The sequence below is a fragment of the Schistocerca serialis genome, chromosome 2 (assembly GCF_023864345.2).
Source record: "Schistocerca serialis cubense isolate TAMUIC-IGC-003099 chromosome 2, iqSchSeri2.2, whole genome shotgun sequence".
NCBI lineage: Eukaryota > Metazoa > Arthropoda > Insecta > Orthoptera > Acrididae > Schistocerca > Schistocerca serialis.
This window is the reverse complement of record NC_064639.1, coordinates 259,757,672-259,777,361: the sequence shown is the minus strand read 5'-3', so window position 1 is coordinate 259,777,361 and position 19,690 is coordinate 259,757,672. Positions and strand designations below refer to the sequence as shown.

Genomic DNA, 19,690 nt, shown 5'->3' with positions numbered 1-19,690 from the left:
TCTTGACCCTATCAGTGTTTCCCAAGGACTCACAACTGCCATGTTTGACACTGAGCTGTGGCCTAAAGCCTTCTCTGGCCTTACCACCTACTTCTGCACTGTTTCCATCCAGCAGGAAAAGGAGTGGTGCGGTCAAGGAACTTGCAAGCTGAATGTCGTCCATCTCTTTGATCTGAAATGCAGGCAGTTAATGAAAACGACTTGAGTCGGAACAACTGTTCTAGCATATACTGCAATGCTTTTGTGGTGACTCGAGTGCACCAAGCCAGCTTTAACTCGATCGATGATGAATTACGATTGCGAGAAAATGCAGTGGCATCAACATACCATTCAACGGATTGAGACAAAGATAATTTCGATTAAGCATCACCACCTTCACCGCTCTGAGGGAACAATGGTATGTGCGATATGTCAGGACTGGGTACAAGGAGGACCCCCGTCCTTGCATCATTGTCCAAGAGAAGCAGCGTTGTTGGAAGACGCTGGTCCATGCCCTCGACATGCTAGACTGTGGCCAATTAAAACCCCACAGTGGTATCACAGGGGCCTTTATGGGTCACTACAAACAGTTCTATGCATAGAGGAGCAGGACACCTCAGCGGTGGATGATGTATTCCACTCATTGACCGGAAACCTCCACAGAGCAGCTACAGACATTCTTACAAGAATGATTATGGATGATGACTTCACAGATGCTCTTCACAAATGAGCGCCAAACAAATTCCTGGGCCCTGATTTCTTTTCATTGGAGTTTTACTGCACTTTCCACAAAACCATGGCTTCACACTGAACTGAGATGTGTGAAGAACCGATGACCAATGACCTGCCCCTCCACTTGTCCTGGTCCATAAGCCGTCTAGGTGTCAGAGAGTTGGACATTATCGGCTGTTGATGATGTCAAATTGTGTCTTACGTGGAACATTGGCAACCGTTTTTGGCGCATTTCCCTCCAAACATTTCTAATGATCAGACAGCCCTCGGTGGTTATCGCAGCTACCTGCATTAGCCGAGTAGTTCTAGGCGCTTTAGTCCGGAACCGCGTGCCTGCTACGGTGGAAGGTTCGAATCCTGCCTCTGGCATGGATGTGTGTGATGTCCTTAGGTTAGTTAGGTTTAAGTAGTTCTAAGTTCCAGGGAACTGATGACCTCAGCAGTTAAGTCCCATAGTGCTTAGAGCCATCTGAACCACAATGCCTTAGTAACGGTGGACTTCGACCATACCTTCGGTAGAGTGAGTCATGACAGTGCTGCAACAGATGGTCTTCCCCCACACACATTTATATACATTGTCTTTCAACCTCTCTGAAGTCCCACATCGCGGGTGCTGGTCAATGTCTGTGTGGTGTGCCCTGTTACTATCATACAGTCAGTTCTCCATGGATAACCATGCTTCTTTGCGGCATCGTCCTTCAGCCACTGTTACACGGATTGTGGAACTGCCTGCCTAGGATCGCAATGAGGGGCATGCTTTCATCTGTCATGCATATGTGAATGACCTGGTGTTCTTGGTTTGATTAGGTGTTGAAGTGCAACAGGCAACGCAATGCACCATCTGATATGGGTGTACTGCAGGCAACCGTGTGAATCTTGCAAAATCTGGTGCAATGATCGTTGGTAGAGATCTTCCAGCATAGAGTGTGGCCCCATTGTCATTACTGGACAAGCTCAAACGTTTGGGGGGCACCTTCACGTGTAACATACAGTGACCAGCCTCACTTAAATATGAAAGCCTCCTTCAAGCGATCACCACAAACATTTGTGGCAACCCCTGTGAGCATTAGACATGGTACAATGGTTCCATCTTGTTAACGCCATCTGGCATCACGTCTATCCCATTTCGCACAGATTTTATCAATGACAAAGGCAATTGCACAAAGACTGCAGGTGACATTTGCATACTTTATAAGTGCAAGTCTTACCATCGTCAGAGTCCCCTCTTTCTCCTTTAGCTGGCAGCCTTGCTCTTGCTGCCAACGTCCATGCAAGAGCCGTTACCCCTTATCTAAAACGGTTAAATCATGGGCCCACCACCAAAACCAAATTAACAGGAACCCTGCTTGGTTAACTAGCCCCTCCCTCCCGAGAGGTGCCCATCATAGCATTGCATAATTCTGTTTGTGTAAATAAGTTTGACAAGCACTGGAAACGTCAAACAGTATTCTAATTGTGGTGTTTCCGGACTGAAAGCGGCAGCAGACTGTTGTGTGGAAACTTCCAAGTTCCATCGCCTTACATGCCAATCATCTCAATAATATAAACTATGCAGATGTAATGCGCTGTTTTCACAGATAAACATCTTAGTGACACTGAGAAAACGGACTAAATTTTGCACTCCCAAAGACTTTGTCCTTCAAGGATCTCATCAGTGATGCCCAGCAAGATGCCTTGAAACTTCCCAGTGACACTGATGAAGAAATAAAGTGTGAAACCTCCAAGGCCAGAAACAGGATTCCCCGCACCCAAGCAGAGCCGCCTGCAACTGCTTATTTCCGATGATGTGTGGTCCTGTATTTTTATCGCAGCTCACCGGCCAACCACGTCAATCTACTAGTATCTTTTCCTGTGCCTTGAGTCAGGATTTCCGGCACAGAAACCCGAAGAAGAAACTTTATGTACTTTGCTGCAAGATTTCCAACAAAAATAGTACTTTCTACAACATATTTGCGTTCTTGAGATTCTAAGAACAGTATAATTGAAAGCAGGTGCAACGACTTCTTTTAAGAGACGTGTATTTGTACTGGTGCTTCAGGATCTTCGTAGTCTGAATTTTTAAAACGTCGTTAACAACTTTAATAGCCTAGTTGGTAACTAAATTGGTAACTATGGTGCGAATTCTCAGATGGAAACAGTCTGAAGACTTCGGGCTGGTTTTTGTCATCCTTGGTTTTTTAGCACTGCCTGTAGGTCGAACAGGGGCGTTAACACGTATATTTCCGGGAAATGTTAAACCTTACCAGACTATTTTCATTGGTTGCAGTACTATGGTAAAAAATGGGCAAAAAGTCATTAATATAATGAGCAAGTAATTGCAAATAACAATACCAAGACTATTATGTAGTAGCTATCGTTAAATACTAATTGATTATTTTTAAACATAATTTTCAACTCGCAATCAGTGTAATAGTGTGTAACTGACAAGGCTTGGTAAACTGATTAGTTGATAACTACTTAAAGCAGATGAAGTTGTGAAGCCACTATAAATGTGAAACTACACTCCTGGAAATGGAAAAAAGAACACATTGACACCGGTGTGTCAGACCCACCATACTTGCTCCGGACACTGCGAGAGGGCTGTACAAGCAATGATCACACGCACGGCACAGCGGACACACCAGGAACCGCGGTGTTGGCCGTCGAATGGCGCCGCCGTCAGTGTCAGCCAGTTTGCCGTGGCATACGGAGCTCCATCGCAGTCTTTAACACTGGTAGCATGCCGCGACAGCGTGGACGTGAACCGTATGTGCAGTTGACGGACTTTGAGCGAGGGCGTATAGTGGGCATGCGAGAGGCCGGGTGGACGTACCGCCGAATTGCTCAACACGTGGGGCGTGAGGTCTTCACAGTACATCGATGTTGTCGCCAGTGGTCGGCGGAAGGTGCACGTGCCCGTCGACCTGGGACCGGACCGCAGCGACGCACGGATGCACGCCAAGACCGTAGGATCCTACGCAGTGCCGTAGGGGACCGCACCGCCACTTCCCGGCAAATTAGGGACACTGTTGCTCCTGGGGTATCGGCGAGGACCATTCGCAACCGTCTCCATGAAGCTGGGCTACGGTCCCGCACACCGTTAGGCCGTCTTCCGCTCACGCCCCAACATCGTGCAGCCCGCCTCCAGTGGTGTCGCGACAGGCGTGAATGGAGGGACGAATGGAGACGTGTCGTCTTCAGCGATGAGAGTCGCTTCTGCCTTGGTGCCAATGATGGTCGTATGCGTGTTTGGCGCCGTGCAGGTGAGCGCCACAATCAGGACTGCATACGACCGAGGCACACAGGGCCAACACCCGGCATCATGGTGTGGGGAGCGATCTCCTACACTGGCCGTACACCACTGGTGATCGTCGAGGGGACACTGAATAGTGCACGGTACATCCAAACCGTCATCGAACCCATCGTTCTACCATTCCTAGACCGGCAAGGGAACGTGCTGTTCCAACAGGACAATGCACGTCCGCATGTATCCCGTGCCACCCAACGTGCTCTAGAAGGTGTAAGTCAACTACCCTGGCCAGCAAGATCTCCGGACCTGTCCCCCATTGAGCATGTTTGGGACTGGATGAAGCGTCGTCTCACGCGGTCTGCACGTCCAGCACGAACGCTGGTCCAACTGAGGCGCCAGGTGGAAATGGCATGGCAAGCCGTTCCACAGGACTACATCCAGCATCTCTACGATCGTCTCCATGGGAGAATAGCAGCCTGCATTGCTGCGAAAGGTGGATATACACTGTACTAGTGCCGACATTGTGCATGCTCTGTTGCCTGTGTCTATGTGCCTGTGGTTCTGTCAGTGTGATCATGTGATGTATCTGACCCCAGGAATGTGTCAATAAAGTTTCCCCTTCCTGGGACAATGAATTCACGGTGTTCTTATTTCAATTTCCAGGAGTGTATGTATCTGAAAATGTTGTATGAAATTATCAATTAATAACTGGTTAAAACGAATACGATAACGAACCCACAACTGATGTTAAGAGTGCTCACGTAACAAAGCGTTATGAACTTGACGTTTTGTTTTTACGAGTGCATTGTGACAAACTGTGACGTGACCATTTCACGGACAGTACGTGTGGAATGCCTGTTCATAAAACTTCATATAATTGTTGACCAGTAATAACAGGGGGCCATTGTGCTGGCCCTTTGAGAACGAGAAACATTTATGTATTGTTGACATGAACAATTTAGGTAATAAAACGAACTGTTGTTCTGTGTACAAAATAGTACATAAAAGTATTAATTATTTCACTGTGATGTCTATGAAAAACGGTATCGATATTTCATGATAATCTATGTTTTGTAGCAAAGATACTGAGAACAATGAAAGCAAGAGAAATAGATTTTCATAATCTGTTTACTATGGTTCGAAACTTTTTATGAGAAAGACGTACATGGAGAGGTGTGTATCTTGTAACGTTTTCTGGTAAAATATATGCCGTTTATGATAACAAAATCTTTTCATTCAGTAGGATTAGCACCCCTACATGTATGAAAAATTCAATGTAATTTTTTCAGAGTTTAATGACATGAGGTACAGCACGAGTTTTAATAAGTACTGCTGGCCGCCATTTGCAAGAAGGCAGAGGATTTTTCAAATTACCCCAATATTACGTGGCGTAAAGCAAAAAGTAGATGGGTTACAATTAATTTCTTCAATAAACAGACTGAAGTCAAGTTAATTTCATTCATTTTGCGAAGAGTGGTATCGATATCAAGACAGAATCTTATGGTTGCCGCTTCATGGCTATCTGTTGTTCAAGTGCGGAAAATTTTACAGTTAAAAAGTGCTCGGCCTTCAGTTAATAATAAGTGTACCTTGCAAAAGGTGTTTTTCCACGAGAACCTACGATATGTCTAAAAGTAAAAGATTAAGGTGCTTCACACCGAGCTGTTCCTAAGTTATTTTACGTCTAAACACATACTCCAAAGTGATTTATTGATAGGGAACGTGAATTAGAACATCTTAACAAAATCAAAAATGAAAATACTTGCCCGTGAAACGAAGTTGTATTGAATATCTAATGTATAGCCTCATGTGAATTTACGCGTTATTAGCACATACACACACAACACACACACGGATACATTCGCTCACTCATATATATATATATATATATATATATATATATATATATATATATATATATATATATATATGAAAAATTCACGACAGAGCGCTTCGTTCTCACAGGTCATTTACTACGCTGCACCCATAGTTTCTTGCGCAACGTTCCAGGATTACTGAGATTTTGTACTTCGTTTAGGGGAAAATGAGAGAAGCTTTTCTTTGTATTTTACTTTCAGATGTTGCCACAGTGTAAAATTTAATGCGTTGAACATCAGCAAAAAGTTGGCCTGCTCTTTTAACTAAAAGGCGATATATTCTCAAGTCTTTCAAGCGAAGCAGTACTGTGATACGTCAGAAAGTAGCAACCGATGGTGATAGACGTTGGTGACAAGTAGCATTGTACCTGTTGAAGCAAATGTGGTTCTACGCTCTTCTTTACCGCAGGCACACATATTGAAAGATCATGTAGTCAAATGACTGTGTTTCCGGATCTGGCATACGGACCCCGGCCGCTAAAACGCACAGACGCCAGCCGCAAAGAGAAAACAGAAAACGGGACAATGTGCGTCATATCTGTGAGTGCTAATTTACCTACAGTCTCTGGTGCTGAATTCGACAAATGGAAAAGATCTGTTCAGTATCTAACGCAATTAAATATCTTAATGTAATTTGTTACAATGGAAACGGAAACTTTTTTCATATACTGTAGAAAACTCATAGTTTTTAAGTGTTAAAAATTTCAATTATTAACTTGTTGTACCATCCAACAACAAAATAATTTAGCAGTATGTTAACAGTTACAGTCTGAAAAAAGTACTCACGGTGTATTGTCGGTTGATCTCTTTTCAGATTTCTAATGGTAATGGAAAACTCACTCACATCGCTGTTCGAAGTCTAATTGTTTTGCTCAGCCTCAGCTAGTCCTGTTCCCTTCCGCAAGTGTATTTAATTTTCTCATGCATTCTTCCACAACGCCCTGGTTTTGGTTGCCCATCTGACAACACCCGTAGTGCTGTTCACTATTTTCCTCCAGGGGTCACTACTCAGTTGATTCACAACTTCACAGGGAATTTACCGACCTCAGAAATCGTGAACTTGCTTCTTTGTAGCTGCCTGTTCTGTTATTTGCTCTCACACTTCATAAATAGCACTGAAATGATGTACTTGTGTACCTCCGTGCGCGCGCGCGCGTGTGTGTGTGTGTGTTAGCAAACCTAGTTGTACGATACGTTATTATCGATCTTTACGTCTTAGTGCCTCGCAGAAAGAGTGAAATTGTCAACCTATTAGAAAAAAATGGTAAATGCTAATTTTTCAGGACCCAATCGCCGCACAGAATTAGCCGAGCGGTCTAAGGCACTGCAGTCATGGACTGTGCGGTTGGTCCCGGCGGAGGTTCGAGTCCTCCCTCGGGTATGGGTGTGTGTGTTTGTCCTTAGGATAGTTTAGGTTAAGTACAGTGTAAGCTTAGTGACTGATGACCTTAGCAGTTAAGTCCCATAAGATTTGAACATTTTTCAGGACCCAATCCTTAGAAAGTTCTTAGGATTACTAAACATAGTGCTCTAAAGGCCCCATTCATATCAGCACTTTGTCTACCGCATCTGGTATGGAGAAGTGTTATTCCCTGTGTCTTCAATTTATTTACATGTTCAGTACAACTTCAGCTCTATGAATCATTTGTGACACAGTAATAGAGATTATGTAATTCATCTTCTGCCGCCACCATTCCTTATCCTTATCGTAAAATACAAGAAAGAACTCGAATTCTGCCGTAATATACGTATCACCAAGCGTTAATAAGTGTCCTGTTGTACTAGTCTAAGGAGCGCATTTCGCAAAATAATGTAAGGGCCTGGACTGACGCCCTTATGGTTGCAGGATGGTGAAGTGTAGAATACTGTGGTGAAGGCCAGTTCGCGCTCTGTGTACTAATGAAATAGCACTAGCAAGACATATGTACCTTCGATTTAAGTGTTACAATTGAATCCTCTTCTCAGTGGCCATGGCGAGGACGTGGATGCAGCATGCAGCCTTGACTCTTGCACCACAACAGATCGTCGAGACTGTTGTCTCCATTGCAGCTGCTTATGTAAGATTGTGGCACCATGCAGGGTAGGAGCGGCATGCATAGCTCATAAAATGGCGTCGTCCACAATATCGTCGACTGCATTTCACTAAGGTGTTCTCGTCGAGGTCAAAGTAAAGACCAGGAACTCTGATGGGATGTTGATGGTAGTGCAAAGTTACAGCTTGGCCTCTCCACCGAAGATAGGCCATGGACACCATTGTCTGGACGTAGGTGCAAATCAGGCGTAGCAGCCTTTAGCATGCCTCCCAAATATAGCGACAGACTGACGGTGTACCAAACACTATCAGTTATCTGTCAAACACCCAGAGGTAGAAGTCCCCTGAAGACTTCACATGAGTTGATAAGGTGTTTGCAGCATACAGCGACTTGGTTTGGGAGAAGTGCTTGCAGCAGTCTCGAAGGTAGAAGTCATCTAAACGGTTGGACGCACGTCACAGGATCCGCATCATAACTAGCTCGCTGTAACTGAATCGCATATGGTCTTGGAATTCTCAGTATTTGTTAGAGTCTGTCTGAGGTAATGACATTACGAATCTTGCTGTAGATGACCACATGTGTCCTGGTTTTTGGGCTCATCAGCATTCTTTGCTGCATCTCAGTGTTGCAACAGTGGCTTCCAGTGCTTCAGCATGGTGCTTTTGCCCCATGTCAGCAGGTGGATAAGTGTTCTCGTGGAACATTTACTCGTTTCTGCAGGACTGTGCTGAGATTTCAGAATGACATTATGATGCCCCCTCAGTGAGATCATGTTGCTGAATTACATATTCTTCAGTTGGATGAGGTAAAGCAACAGGTTTTGGGCGTGCAATATTATTTGCTGTATCGGCTCTCTGCCTGTTCGTCATTCTCGTTGCTATATGGCACACTGGCTTGGTCTGACTTGGCTTAACTAGCTGGAGAAAACTTCAAAAAATTTTATATTTTATCTTTCTGTGCTGCAACAATAACAAGGTCTCAGCTTTAGCTTAAGGTATGAGGGATTATTATGGCACTAAAGCCGAAAGTGAGCTGCACAAGTAGCTTTGATTCTGAGAACAGTGCTTGGCTGTTTGGGGAACATTTTCAAGCATTGTATTAATGAGTCCATAAGAGGTACCGAAGTGACTCTAGAAAGGAACATTGTCCTGTTATAAAGCATCAGTATCTTAACAAATAAAAATGTTTCTCGTACTAACCATATGACGTAATACTTGTCATAACTTTGTTTCATTGTCTTCAACCAGATATAAAAAATTAAGTGTCAGTATTACAGGGTCACTCCGTTTACCATGTTACACTTACATTTTTATGGAATAGAGGCATTGTTGCACTCATTTCACAGATTTAACATCAAATAACAATATATGTATATGATATTCCATTCCTTTTATCAACGAAATTAAACATCTAAAGTGAATATTTTTTCTATATGTTGTTCCATAGCTTCAATCAATTGTATGAAATGCATTTCTGTATGTGTATTTTGTCATAACTGTAATTTGTTCTTTTTTATTTTATTTTATTTTTCTTTGATTGGTACTTACCTGTGGAAAATCAAACCATTATAAACGTACATTTATTGACTGTATGTTTATATTTACTAATATTTTCATATATTTAACGGTATATGTGAACCATAATAATATTTTGTTTTGTTACATTTATGACATCAGAGATACACTCTGTCACACTTTATTATCCACTATTTAAGTAGATTTTTATTGAATGTAAATTTACAGCTGTCTTTTGATCTTAATTATGTGCATTAAGAAGAATATTTTCAAAATGTTCAATACATTATTTTGAAGTTCGATTTGTATTGTTTGTAATAAGACACCATAATATTCAAATAATTATCCTTTTCTTTTATGTGAAGAACTAAAAGATTATGGCTTCTGTCTACCAAAGACTGCTATTGTTATCTAAGGTGTGTATTTAGTGTGGAGAGATTATATCTTGTAGTAAATGTTTGTCCTGTTTGTATAGTATAGAAAATGTCACAGTAGCTGACTAGTCGTACCTTTTAGTTTTGTGTATTCTGTGTTTAGTCTCAGTTTATTCTCTGAGCCAAAGCTTCTTTTAACATTACTGTTATAAAATCTCTTACATGTTTTTCCAACAAATCTCCACCAGGTATGGTAATGTAAATTTTTTCTTTTTCCTTTTTTTCTAGTTGTGCAGGTGTTACTTGTTCATTTTCGTACTTGAAACTAATTGTATTTTTCATCTACTGTATAAGGACCGAATGTTGAAAACATACCTAAATCAGAATAACCTATTTTGCTTCAGTATTCATTTTTATCTGTCTACATTTGTGCTTAGCTTTGTCGGTTCTCTATACGACTCTCAATGCTGTTTAGCTTATCTTCCTCTATGACATGCACCTATTTTCTTATGTGGGTGCACGCATCTCTCTCTCTCTCTCTCTCTCTCTCCTTTTTCTTTCGCTCTCTGTCTGTCTGTCTGTCTCTCTCTCTCTCTCTCTCTCTCTCTCTCTCTCTCTCTCTCTGTCTCTCTCTCTCACTCTCTCGCTCTCTAGTGCAAACGTGTGTGGACAGCCATATCCGCGCAGTCAAAACTGATTTTTATATCGCTGTATCTCACGTTTTTTTCCACATTTATCTTCGAAAACAATTTCGTACTTACTTGGTGATTTATTACATCATTTCTGTCAGCTGCTTCAGTTTACCATAAGTGTGTCCTTGCAATAAAAAGAAAAATTTAACATGATACTTCTCACGAGAAATACTTGTGCCTTAAATAAATTTTGGGGCTGTCAGAAAAGAGGGGCTGTAAAATATTACCGGTCAAAAGGTGAAAGCGTACACAGACAAAATGTTTGTTAGTTTGTTGCAGAGATTACAGAAAGAAGAAATCTTCTGCCTTCAATTGTAATCATTTAGCTTTAATCATAAAGAATCTGAATGAAATATGAAACAAAATTTTCATTACCAATGTCGTGAGGCGAAGGAAAAAGAGAGAAAGGGATAAGAAAGCGAAAAACGGAACAAAACGCAACATCAAATGGACAGAACGCCGCAGCCACCACGACATGGGGCTAGGCTCATAGCTCACTGAGGAACAATATTTCAAATTCACAACTTTTGTAATTCTTGTTAGAGATCACAATGTTAGAAAACTTATTGTGTACAGAGTATTAAAATAATACAAGAGTTGAAAAAGTGTGGATTTTTGAAGGAGAACTCAGTATTTGCGGTCTCCGTAATTAACCATACTCACAAATTGTATCTAGTTTTGTTACAAGTTTCCTTTTCTGTTTTCACGGTGGTAGTACTTCTGCAGTTCTACAACTGTAACAGCAACTTAAGGCAGGCCGCGTTGGCTGTTTCCATCTTCTCCGACGTTGCCGTTGCTGACGTACTCTGGTGTCAGATCTGGCGCCGAGAGTTTCCTCACTTTCAGTGCCTTTTTCATTCTGTTGACGTCTGCCAAGGTCTCTGGCATTTGCCGTTTCCTGGTCTCGTTGAGGAAGAAGGCGGGAATTGAGCCGATTGAAGCTAGTGCAGACATTACTAGGAACGGAATCTGAACATCTTTGTTTTGACCCTGTAACATACAGCACAATGTTAGAAATATTCCCACATTACACAGAAGGTCTTAATGCAACAGACGAAAAAAAAAGACGTTTATCACTGGTCAGTTATGTAAATAAAAAGTACAACTGAAGCTAACGATCCATATCACTTTTGGTTTATGAACGCTCCAGACACTGTCAAGGAGAGAAAATCAGCGACAACTGGGTTATTATAACGCATTTTAACGTAATCTGTGGCATACAAACATATAAATGATATTTAAAAGACTACAGTAAAGAAACTAGTAAAGTAAGTTTAACATAAAATTGAACGTAAACACATTACTCTCATAGCCTTAAAAGAGACTTAATCTCTCTTCTCCATGGCGTGGTCCATCAACACACCATCCAAATCGGTACATGCTTGGAGACGAAGATCAACATTGTCACAAGCAGCGTAACAGACCCTATTGCTATCCGGTAAAACTCGTCTGTGATAGCTTCTTATAGTTCGGCAAAATTCTGTATGTGATGTTCATACACTTTGTCCTTCAAAACGCTCCGACGTGTTCTAGCAAACCTTGCTTTTCGTTCGCCATTCTCAGCCGTTTTTCTGCATACTCCAAGCGCATATTCTGATCATCCTCGTTAAGATATTTTATCCAACGAAGCTGATATAGCTTAAATTTTAGATCCTTCGTTACTCCCTGCAATGTTGTGCGTGAAATATTCAACTCTTTGGACATGCGCTAATGGGATTCCTGCTTATCTTGGGACGAGTTAACTGCTTCCATCACACAAGCCCTTTAATCATCAGTATGCATACTCTGCGGCTTACCCTCTCCCATCGCATGCAAAATACTACCAGTAGTGTCAAATTTATTGTTTATTTTTAGCGATTGTTAACACAGATGCGCCATTTCCTCCAAACTCATCCTCCGTCTCACCTCCGCGTAATTGTTTGTTGCAGTATGCAAACGCACCTCAATGCGCGCCCTGTTTCAGAGACAACCGCTCCGCCATGCTGTCTGGCTTGCACTAATAGTTGTAAGTCCAGTAACCGTTATCCCCACGCTCAGACTACACATTGTTACCATATCGAAACTATCTATCCAGAAAGACAAATGCTACAGTCAGTGAAACGAACTGCACATAACTACAGGGCATCCTGTAAATAAGGTGTGACAGAAAACATAGTGAATGAGTTTCATATCCATCTCATGGCAAAAGGCTTTCTGAATTTGACGCCATCTGTTATGGCCTATCGAAGAGCACATTTGTATTTTGTGCTGTTCCTAATACATATTAACGAACTTCGACTTGCAATGACGCAGGTGAAAATTTTTTCCTTAATACAGATGATAAAATTATGGTAGTTTGAGAGAGATACTACTATTCCTCTTATAGAAAGCACAGTTAACGGAAAAGTCTAAAACATCGACCAATTGTTCAGAATAAAAAGACTGTCATTACATTTTGATAAGATACGATAGTAATCAGCGTAGGCACACGATAGAAATGGCTGTGTATGTTTTTCATGTCCATTACTTGGTGGCAGGAATTCTGAATTTGAAGCAACCATGTAGGTTTATATTCGAGTCCTCTATCCTACTTGATACATGTTAATTATTTTCGACTTGTAAAATACATGTAAGGCAATTAAAAAAAAAAAAAAAAACAGTAACACATCCTACTGATATGACTATGACCACTGACTATGAAAATATCAACAAATTAGACTAACACTAAATTTTGGCAAGACACAGTACATACAATTATATAGTTTTCCCAGAGCTTCAGTACCTATCATTCCTATCTATTCAAACAATAAAATCTGAGAGGTTTCTTTAATAAAGCACTTTACTTAAGCTATATTTGGAGTAGACCTGTTACAACCATAGGTGAGTCATAAATGAACAAGGGTATCTCTCTTGACTATTTATCTACAACAAATATATTAGGCGTCTCATCTTGCAAAGATACTTGTTTTATATTAATTATACCCGATGTTAGTCTCTGGAGGGTCTGCAGCGACCTTTTTAAGACTGGTGTTTCCATGACAATAAATAATTTTATTGACCCGTTAATGTCGTTTATCGTTACCAAAAAGCTGTACTAAATTTGATTGTAGTTTCATGAATAGAAGCAGTCTCCGACAGGAAATCATTACGAATGCAGAGTGAGAATTCTGGACTGGTAATGTTGTGGGATTATGTGTTATAGGGAAGCCACCATTATACATCTCCCCGCAGAAGCAGACATGTCAAGTTTTAAATTTATAATTTTAATTACTATATTTGAATACAGGGTGAGGTCTGTTGAGATGCAACTATCCTTTTGTTTCGTGAACGGTTCATAATAGCAAAATGGGGTTTCTGGCAAAGTATAGTATACGGAGGGGCACGTCATTTAGTTAATTCTCTTAAGACTGAAATACGTACTGAAACTTAATCGCAAGGAATGTGGATTCTATTTGCGGCATAAACTCCCCCAAGCAGGCCTGTCATGTGAGAATCTGTCGTTATATGCAGCAAGATGGGAAGCCTGCACTACTAAGACCAAAACTATTGCCTTTCCGCCCTACTTTACACATCATAGATACAGGATCAGCTACAAGAGTTGTAAACCATATTATAGCTTCTTGTGTATCAGAAGGTGCTCGGGGAAAGTGTTTCAGAAGTTACGTACATACTCATGACAAAGCGAACAACTCTTGTGAATACGAGTAAACATGGGAAATGCTCGATACAACGACGGAGTGTGGCCCAAGAGCCACACTTGCTGGTGTTCTCACTACAATAGCCGATTCCGATTGCCTTGCCTTTCAGTTTAGATCCATGTCTCAGATACTTTTGAGAACAATATCAACGCCTCAGTTACAGTATGTTTAAAATTAGTTGCGAGGTTTGACGTTTGGCTGACTGGAGCGGGACGTGACGCTGTTGCCCAGGTAACACCAATGGGGAGACGGGTTTCCCCACCATGCCACCAGTGGATCGGCTAGTAAAGCGCCCCTGTTGCACAGACCATGAATAAACAGCACGCATTAGATGCATCAACGTTCGTCTGCTCTCCTTGTAACATTGTATTTCGTGGCATTGAAGTGTTCTTTAGTCATCAAGTATTATGAACAAGTTTTTTGTATTGGCATTAACAACAACGGTGCAGTACATAAGAATATGAGATTTTCAATAAAAGTGTCGTCGAACACGTTCATGAACTGGGAGGATAACTTTCTGCTGCAAAACATTTCCCGGAATCCGACAATTGTAATGGACAAAACGCATTATCACTCTGTCGTGATGCATAAAGTTTCAACAATACAGCGAAGGAAAACGGATGTTTTTCAGGTACAAAGAAATGTTCCATGAGGTAAAGGTGAACCCAGCATGTGTAAGGCGAAGATAATGGAACCAGTATTGCTGTACAAGCCAAAACTTCACGCTACCAGAGCAACGAACTGGCTAACGGTAAAGATAATAATTTAATCAGGCTTCCTCCGTATTATGCTCATTTAAATCCGACAGAGTATATGGGCCTAGGTGAAAAGTAATGTGGCAAAAAAAGAAACAAGAAGTTTACTCTCAGTGATGTTTAAATGCTGACCAAAGAAGCCACTGAAAATGTTGCGCGACGGTACTGATCTTGATTGGTCAGCCATACCAAGAAGTAGTTCAGGAGACATTGATTCATGAAGGACTGTAACGATTTTTAATGAATACTTTACTTCTCTTGTTGCCATGTTAAAATCTGCTTAGTTTGTCAAAACACAGCAGAGTTCATAAATATTGATCTCACTAACATTCTAATGCAGTTGAAATTGCGACAGAATCCTGAAAGAGTGTAATATTATACTAGCAACTGAATGCTAGTCAGGTCAATAGTTCATGAAACAGCCCATTCTTAGTATAAAAATGAACTTCTAATTTCTTCACTTACATTGTCACAAAACCCACAGCAGTTCTCGTTTCACCAAGTATCGATAGCTCTCAATAATTACATTATAGTTTGAATATCGCAGTAGATATGGAAGTTTCACATATTAATCGTACGGCACAACACCCTCGTCTTTGCGCGCTATCATTTGCCAAAATCCTATTTGGATACTTCAAACCATTTATGAGATACGAGAAATTCATGAATATTTTATTCTAGTTTGTTCAGTGGCGCACGAGTTCGTCACGGAGCGCTTTAAATACATTAAATTTTCTCTAAATTAGATACAAACGGCAATATCCTTAGAAGTTTGAAGGAGAATTATCTATCTACTACATTTAATATGCAGCAACATGTGACCTATCACGCACCAAACACAAATTCAGAGCGATACCTATTTTTCACTGCAAATTAAGAATTTTTTGCAGTAAATTACCTACTATCGAAATATCACAATGACTATGACCATTAACAAAATAATAGCCGGTTCATCACGAAGCTGACGAATTAAATCATAAGATGTGAGAGGATTGGAGTTTTTACCGAATAGTTTCCTCAAAAACGTTTGAGAAAGATAGGTAAGCTTGCACGGCTTTCTGTTAACACTATCAAGCGAGCCTGGAAGGTTCCGTGCCGAGTATACTTAGCATACCGTATACTGTGGTCCCTTGCTGACGCGCCCAGCACATTCTGGCAACTACGCTTCCCTCCACTCGCTCCGTACTGAGCTGTCAAAAGTCGCAACTTATTTTACACGCACTATAGCAAGCTTTACGTCACTGTACTCACGTCATCAACAGCTTTCGAATGCTTCTATTTTTAAAAAAAAAAAAACATAGTGCTTCAGTAACGATTTTCCATATAGGATGCCGGAGCCACAAAATTATTAAAAGAGCATTAAATTTTCCTCCTGGCTGTAGTACGACCACATTCACCTGTATCATGTTATCAGCTGATGTCGGCAATGTGCCATTTTCAAGTGCTAGACCTGTCATCGTAATGTTACACGTCCGCAGCTCGTGGTCTAGAGACGCCGGTACGGTAGCTCAGCCAGTTCGGTCAGAGGGTTAGCTTCCCTCTGTAATGAAAAAACTGAGTTAATGGATCGACGACGAAGTGAAACGGGTGTCTTGCGACGTCCGCCCCGAGCAGATGCAACAACTAAAACGAACAAAATGAGATTAAAAAAAAAGAAGAGGCTAGCATTGCTGCCTCTGGGTCACAGGGTCCTGTGTTCGATTCCCATCAGGGTTGGGGATTTTCTCTGCCTGGGGACTGGGTGTTTCTATTGTCGTCATCATTTTATCATCATCCTCATCATTCGCGACAGTGACTAGATAGGACTGTGCAAAAATTCGTCTGTGAAAAAATTGGGACTTTGCACGGGCTATGATGACTGTGCAGTTGAGCGCCCCACAAACCAAACATCATCATCATTGTAATGTTACACTGTGATGGGTGTATACAAATGTGCTTCTGTCGCTGAAATATATATTGCCGCTGTCATAGTGGACTCGAGCGAGAACTGCATTCCATGCTCATCAACAATTTGAAGTTACATTACTCCCGTAGTGACATACATACACAACCATAGAAACTCGAAATGCGTCACACAGCACATTGCTCTATAGGGATATATTCGACACTACCCAGTATGCGTCGAATCCACCCACGTACTGCAGTGTTCTGTGTAATGTGAGTGTTAATGTTTACTTACATATGCCACTGTGTGGTGAATTAGTGATTCAACGTTCAGCTGAAGTACCATCCTGCTTGTCTGTTGACGTCAGTGCTGGTGATGCGTTCAAGCCACGTCACGGCAAACACAAAATTGCAAAATAGCCGAGCAATCCAAGGCAAGGCGAGGAGCAGCCGTATGTGACAGCAGAGAGCAGTCTGGTGGGGGGCAAGGAAGTGTCAACATCTTGGAGCCAGCGCCATGGGAAGTAACGGCAGGGCAAGACTCTGCATGTGGCACCCAGTCATCGATAGCACATCGTCTGGTCTTGTTTACATCCGGAAGTTGGCCAGGGAGCATTGGCATCTGTCAAAATGGGTGTGATTGGCTTCTGGCAGCCAGTGATAGAGGCACACAGTGTGTATGGAGGATGGAGTGGCTGCTGCCATAATTGGGAATGGAAGCTCAAGAAGATGGAGAGTCTGCAGCGAACCATCACGAAAGCAAACAAGCGAGCAGCTGAGATGGGAGTCAGCTGTATAGAAGCTCTGCCAGTTGTTCCGTTGTCACAAAGATCGACTCCCATCATTTCTCGTGTGCACCACTAAAGCAGTAATGTTATTTTAAACCATTGATGAGTATGTAGCATCGTTCTCATTCGAGTGTATTTAAATAACAGACTCATTTCTGCATACACCAACTACAGCAAGACAGTGTAAAATTACAATGATTGGACTAGCAAATGAAAATGTCACATCACCAAAACAGCTGATCTTATGATTCAAATGATAGTGATTGTATAACAACCAAGGAGCAAAATGGTTTTGTTTTTAATAGTGTTTCAGTATCTCGGTTCACACAGTAGTTAGGAGGATTAAATGTGAAACAAAATTACATTATTTTCCATATATTACCAGTTACCGATAACTTCAACTATTCACGAAATAAAGAGATGCTACAGCTTACCTGCTGTCAACAAAAATCATCTTTTAATGCACTACTGGCCATTAAAATTGCTACACCAAGAAGAAATGCAGATGATGAACGGGTATTCATTGGACAAATATATTATACTAGAATTGACATGTGATTACATTTTCACGCAATTTGGGTGCATAGATCCTGAGAAATCAGTACCCAGAGCAACCACCTCTGGCCGTAATAACGGATGGCGTGTACAGATACAGCTGCCCATGCAGCTTCAACACAGTTCATCAAGAGTAGTGACTGGCGTATTGTGACGAGCCAGTTGCTCGGCCACCATTGACCAGACGCTCATTTCCTGTATCCAGAAAGGCCTGTACAGGACCTGCAACATGCGGTCGTGCATTATCCTGCTGAAATGTATGGTTTCGCAGGGATCGAATGAAGGGTAGAGCCACGGGTTGTAACGCATCTGAAATGTAACGTCCACTATTCAAAGTGCTGTCAGTGCGAACAAGAGGTGACCGAGACGTGTAACCAATGGCACCCCATACCATCAAGCCGGGTGATACGCCAGTATGGCGATGACGAATACACGCTTCCAATGTGCCTTCACTGCCATGTCGCCAAACACGGATGCGACAATAATGATGCTGTAAACAGAACCTAGATTCATCCGAAAAAATGACGTTTCGCCATTCGTGCATCCAGGTTCGTCGTTGAGTACACCATCGCAGGCGCTGTGATGCAGCGTCCAGGGTAACCGCAGCCATGGTCTCCGAGCTGATAGTTCATGTTGCTGCAAACGTCGTCGAACTGTTCGTACAGATGGTTGTTGTTATATCCTAGCCAGTAATGCCACCCGAGCCCGCTGCCAAAAGGTTGGCAGCATCAAAGTCCGGACGCCATCCGCATAAGCAGCGCCAGCGAGACAGGAAATCGCCGCAAGTCTGCGCGCGCCACCGCTGGCTTCTGGTTTCTTAAGCGCTGGAGTCGCGAGCACTAGGACAGTTCTGTATTGGCCGCTCAGTTGTATACTCGCCACCGAATTGTGTACTTGCTAGTCAGTTGTGTGTTCATCGCAGCAGAGTTGTTGTTTGTCGTCAGCCGACGCTGACCTAGCCGCTCCGACTCGAACTAGACACATCTCTGTAGACACGGAGTTCACTACTGTGTTTCTGTATCTTCGTTAATAAAGATAAGTACCGACTTTTATTTAATCAGAGTGTTTGGGTTTTCATCTTTCTGTTCACTGTTCCAGCGGACCGGTCGGCCCGCTATTAAAAGTGTGGCGGTGACTTCGTAAGCCGTTTCTACCGCGAATTGTTTGTCGCTACGAACACCGCCACAAAAGTTGTTGTCTTGCAAACGTCCCCATCTGTTGACTCACCGATTGAGACGTGGCTGCACGATCCGTTACAGCCATGTGGATAAGATGCCTGTCATCTCGACTGCTAGTGCTACGAGGCCGTTGGGATCCAGCACAGCATTCCGTATTACCCTCCTGAACCCACCGATTCCATATTCTGCTGACAGTCATTGGATCTCGACCAACGCGAGCAGCAATGTCGCGATACGATAAACCACAATCGTGATAGTCTACAATCCGTCCTTTATCAAAGTCGGAAACGTGATGGTACGCATTTCTCCTCCTTACACGAGGCATCACAACAACGTTTCACCAGGCAACGCCGGTCAACTGCTGTTTGTGTATGAGAAATCGGTTGGAAACTTTCCTCATGTCAGCACGTTGTAGGTGTCGCC

General features: G+C 42.2%; 1 protein-coding gene across 1 annotated transcript in view; it reads right to left on the bottom strand.

Moving 5' to 3' along the window:
- Positions 1-10,737: 10,737 nt before the first annotated feature.
- LOC126455509 (solute carrier family 22 member 7-like) overlaps positions 10,738-19,690 on the bottom strand; it is a 204,747-nt gene continuing 195,794 nt past the window's right edge. The window contains exon 11 of the mRNA XM_050091259.1: positions 10,738-11,420. Within this exon, the coding sequence (XP_049947216.1) occupies positions 11,178-11,420 (243 nt within the window). The 3' untranslated portion in view covers positions 10,738-11,177. The remainder of the gene's footprint in view (positions 11,421-19,690) is intronic.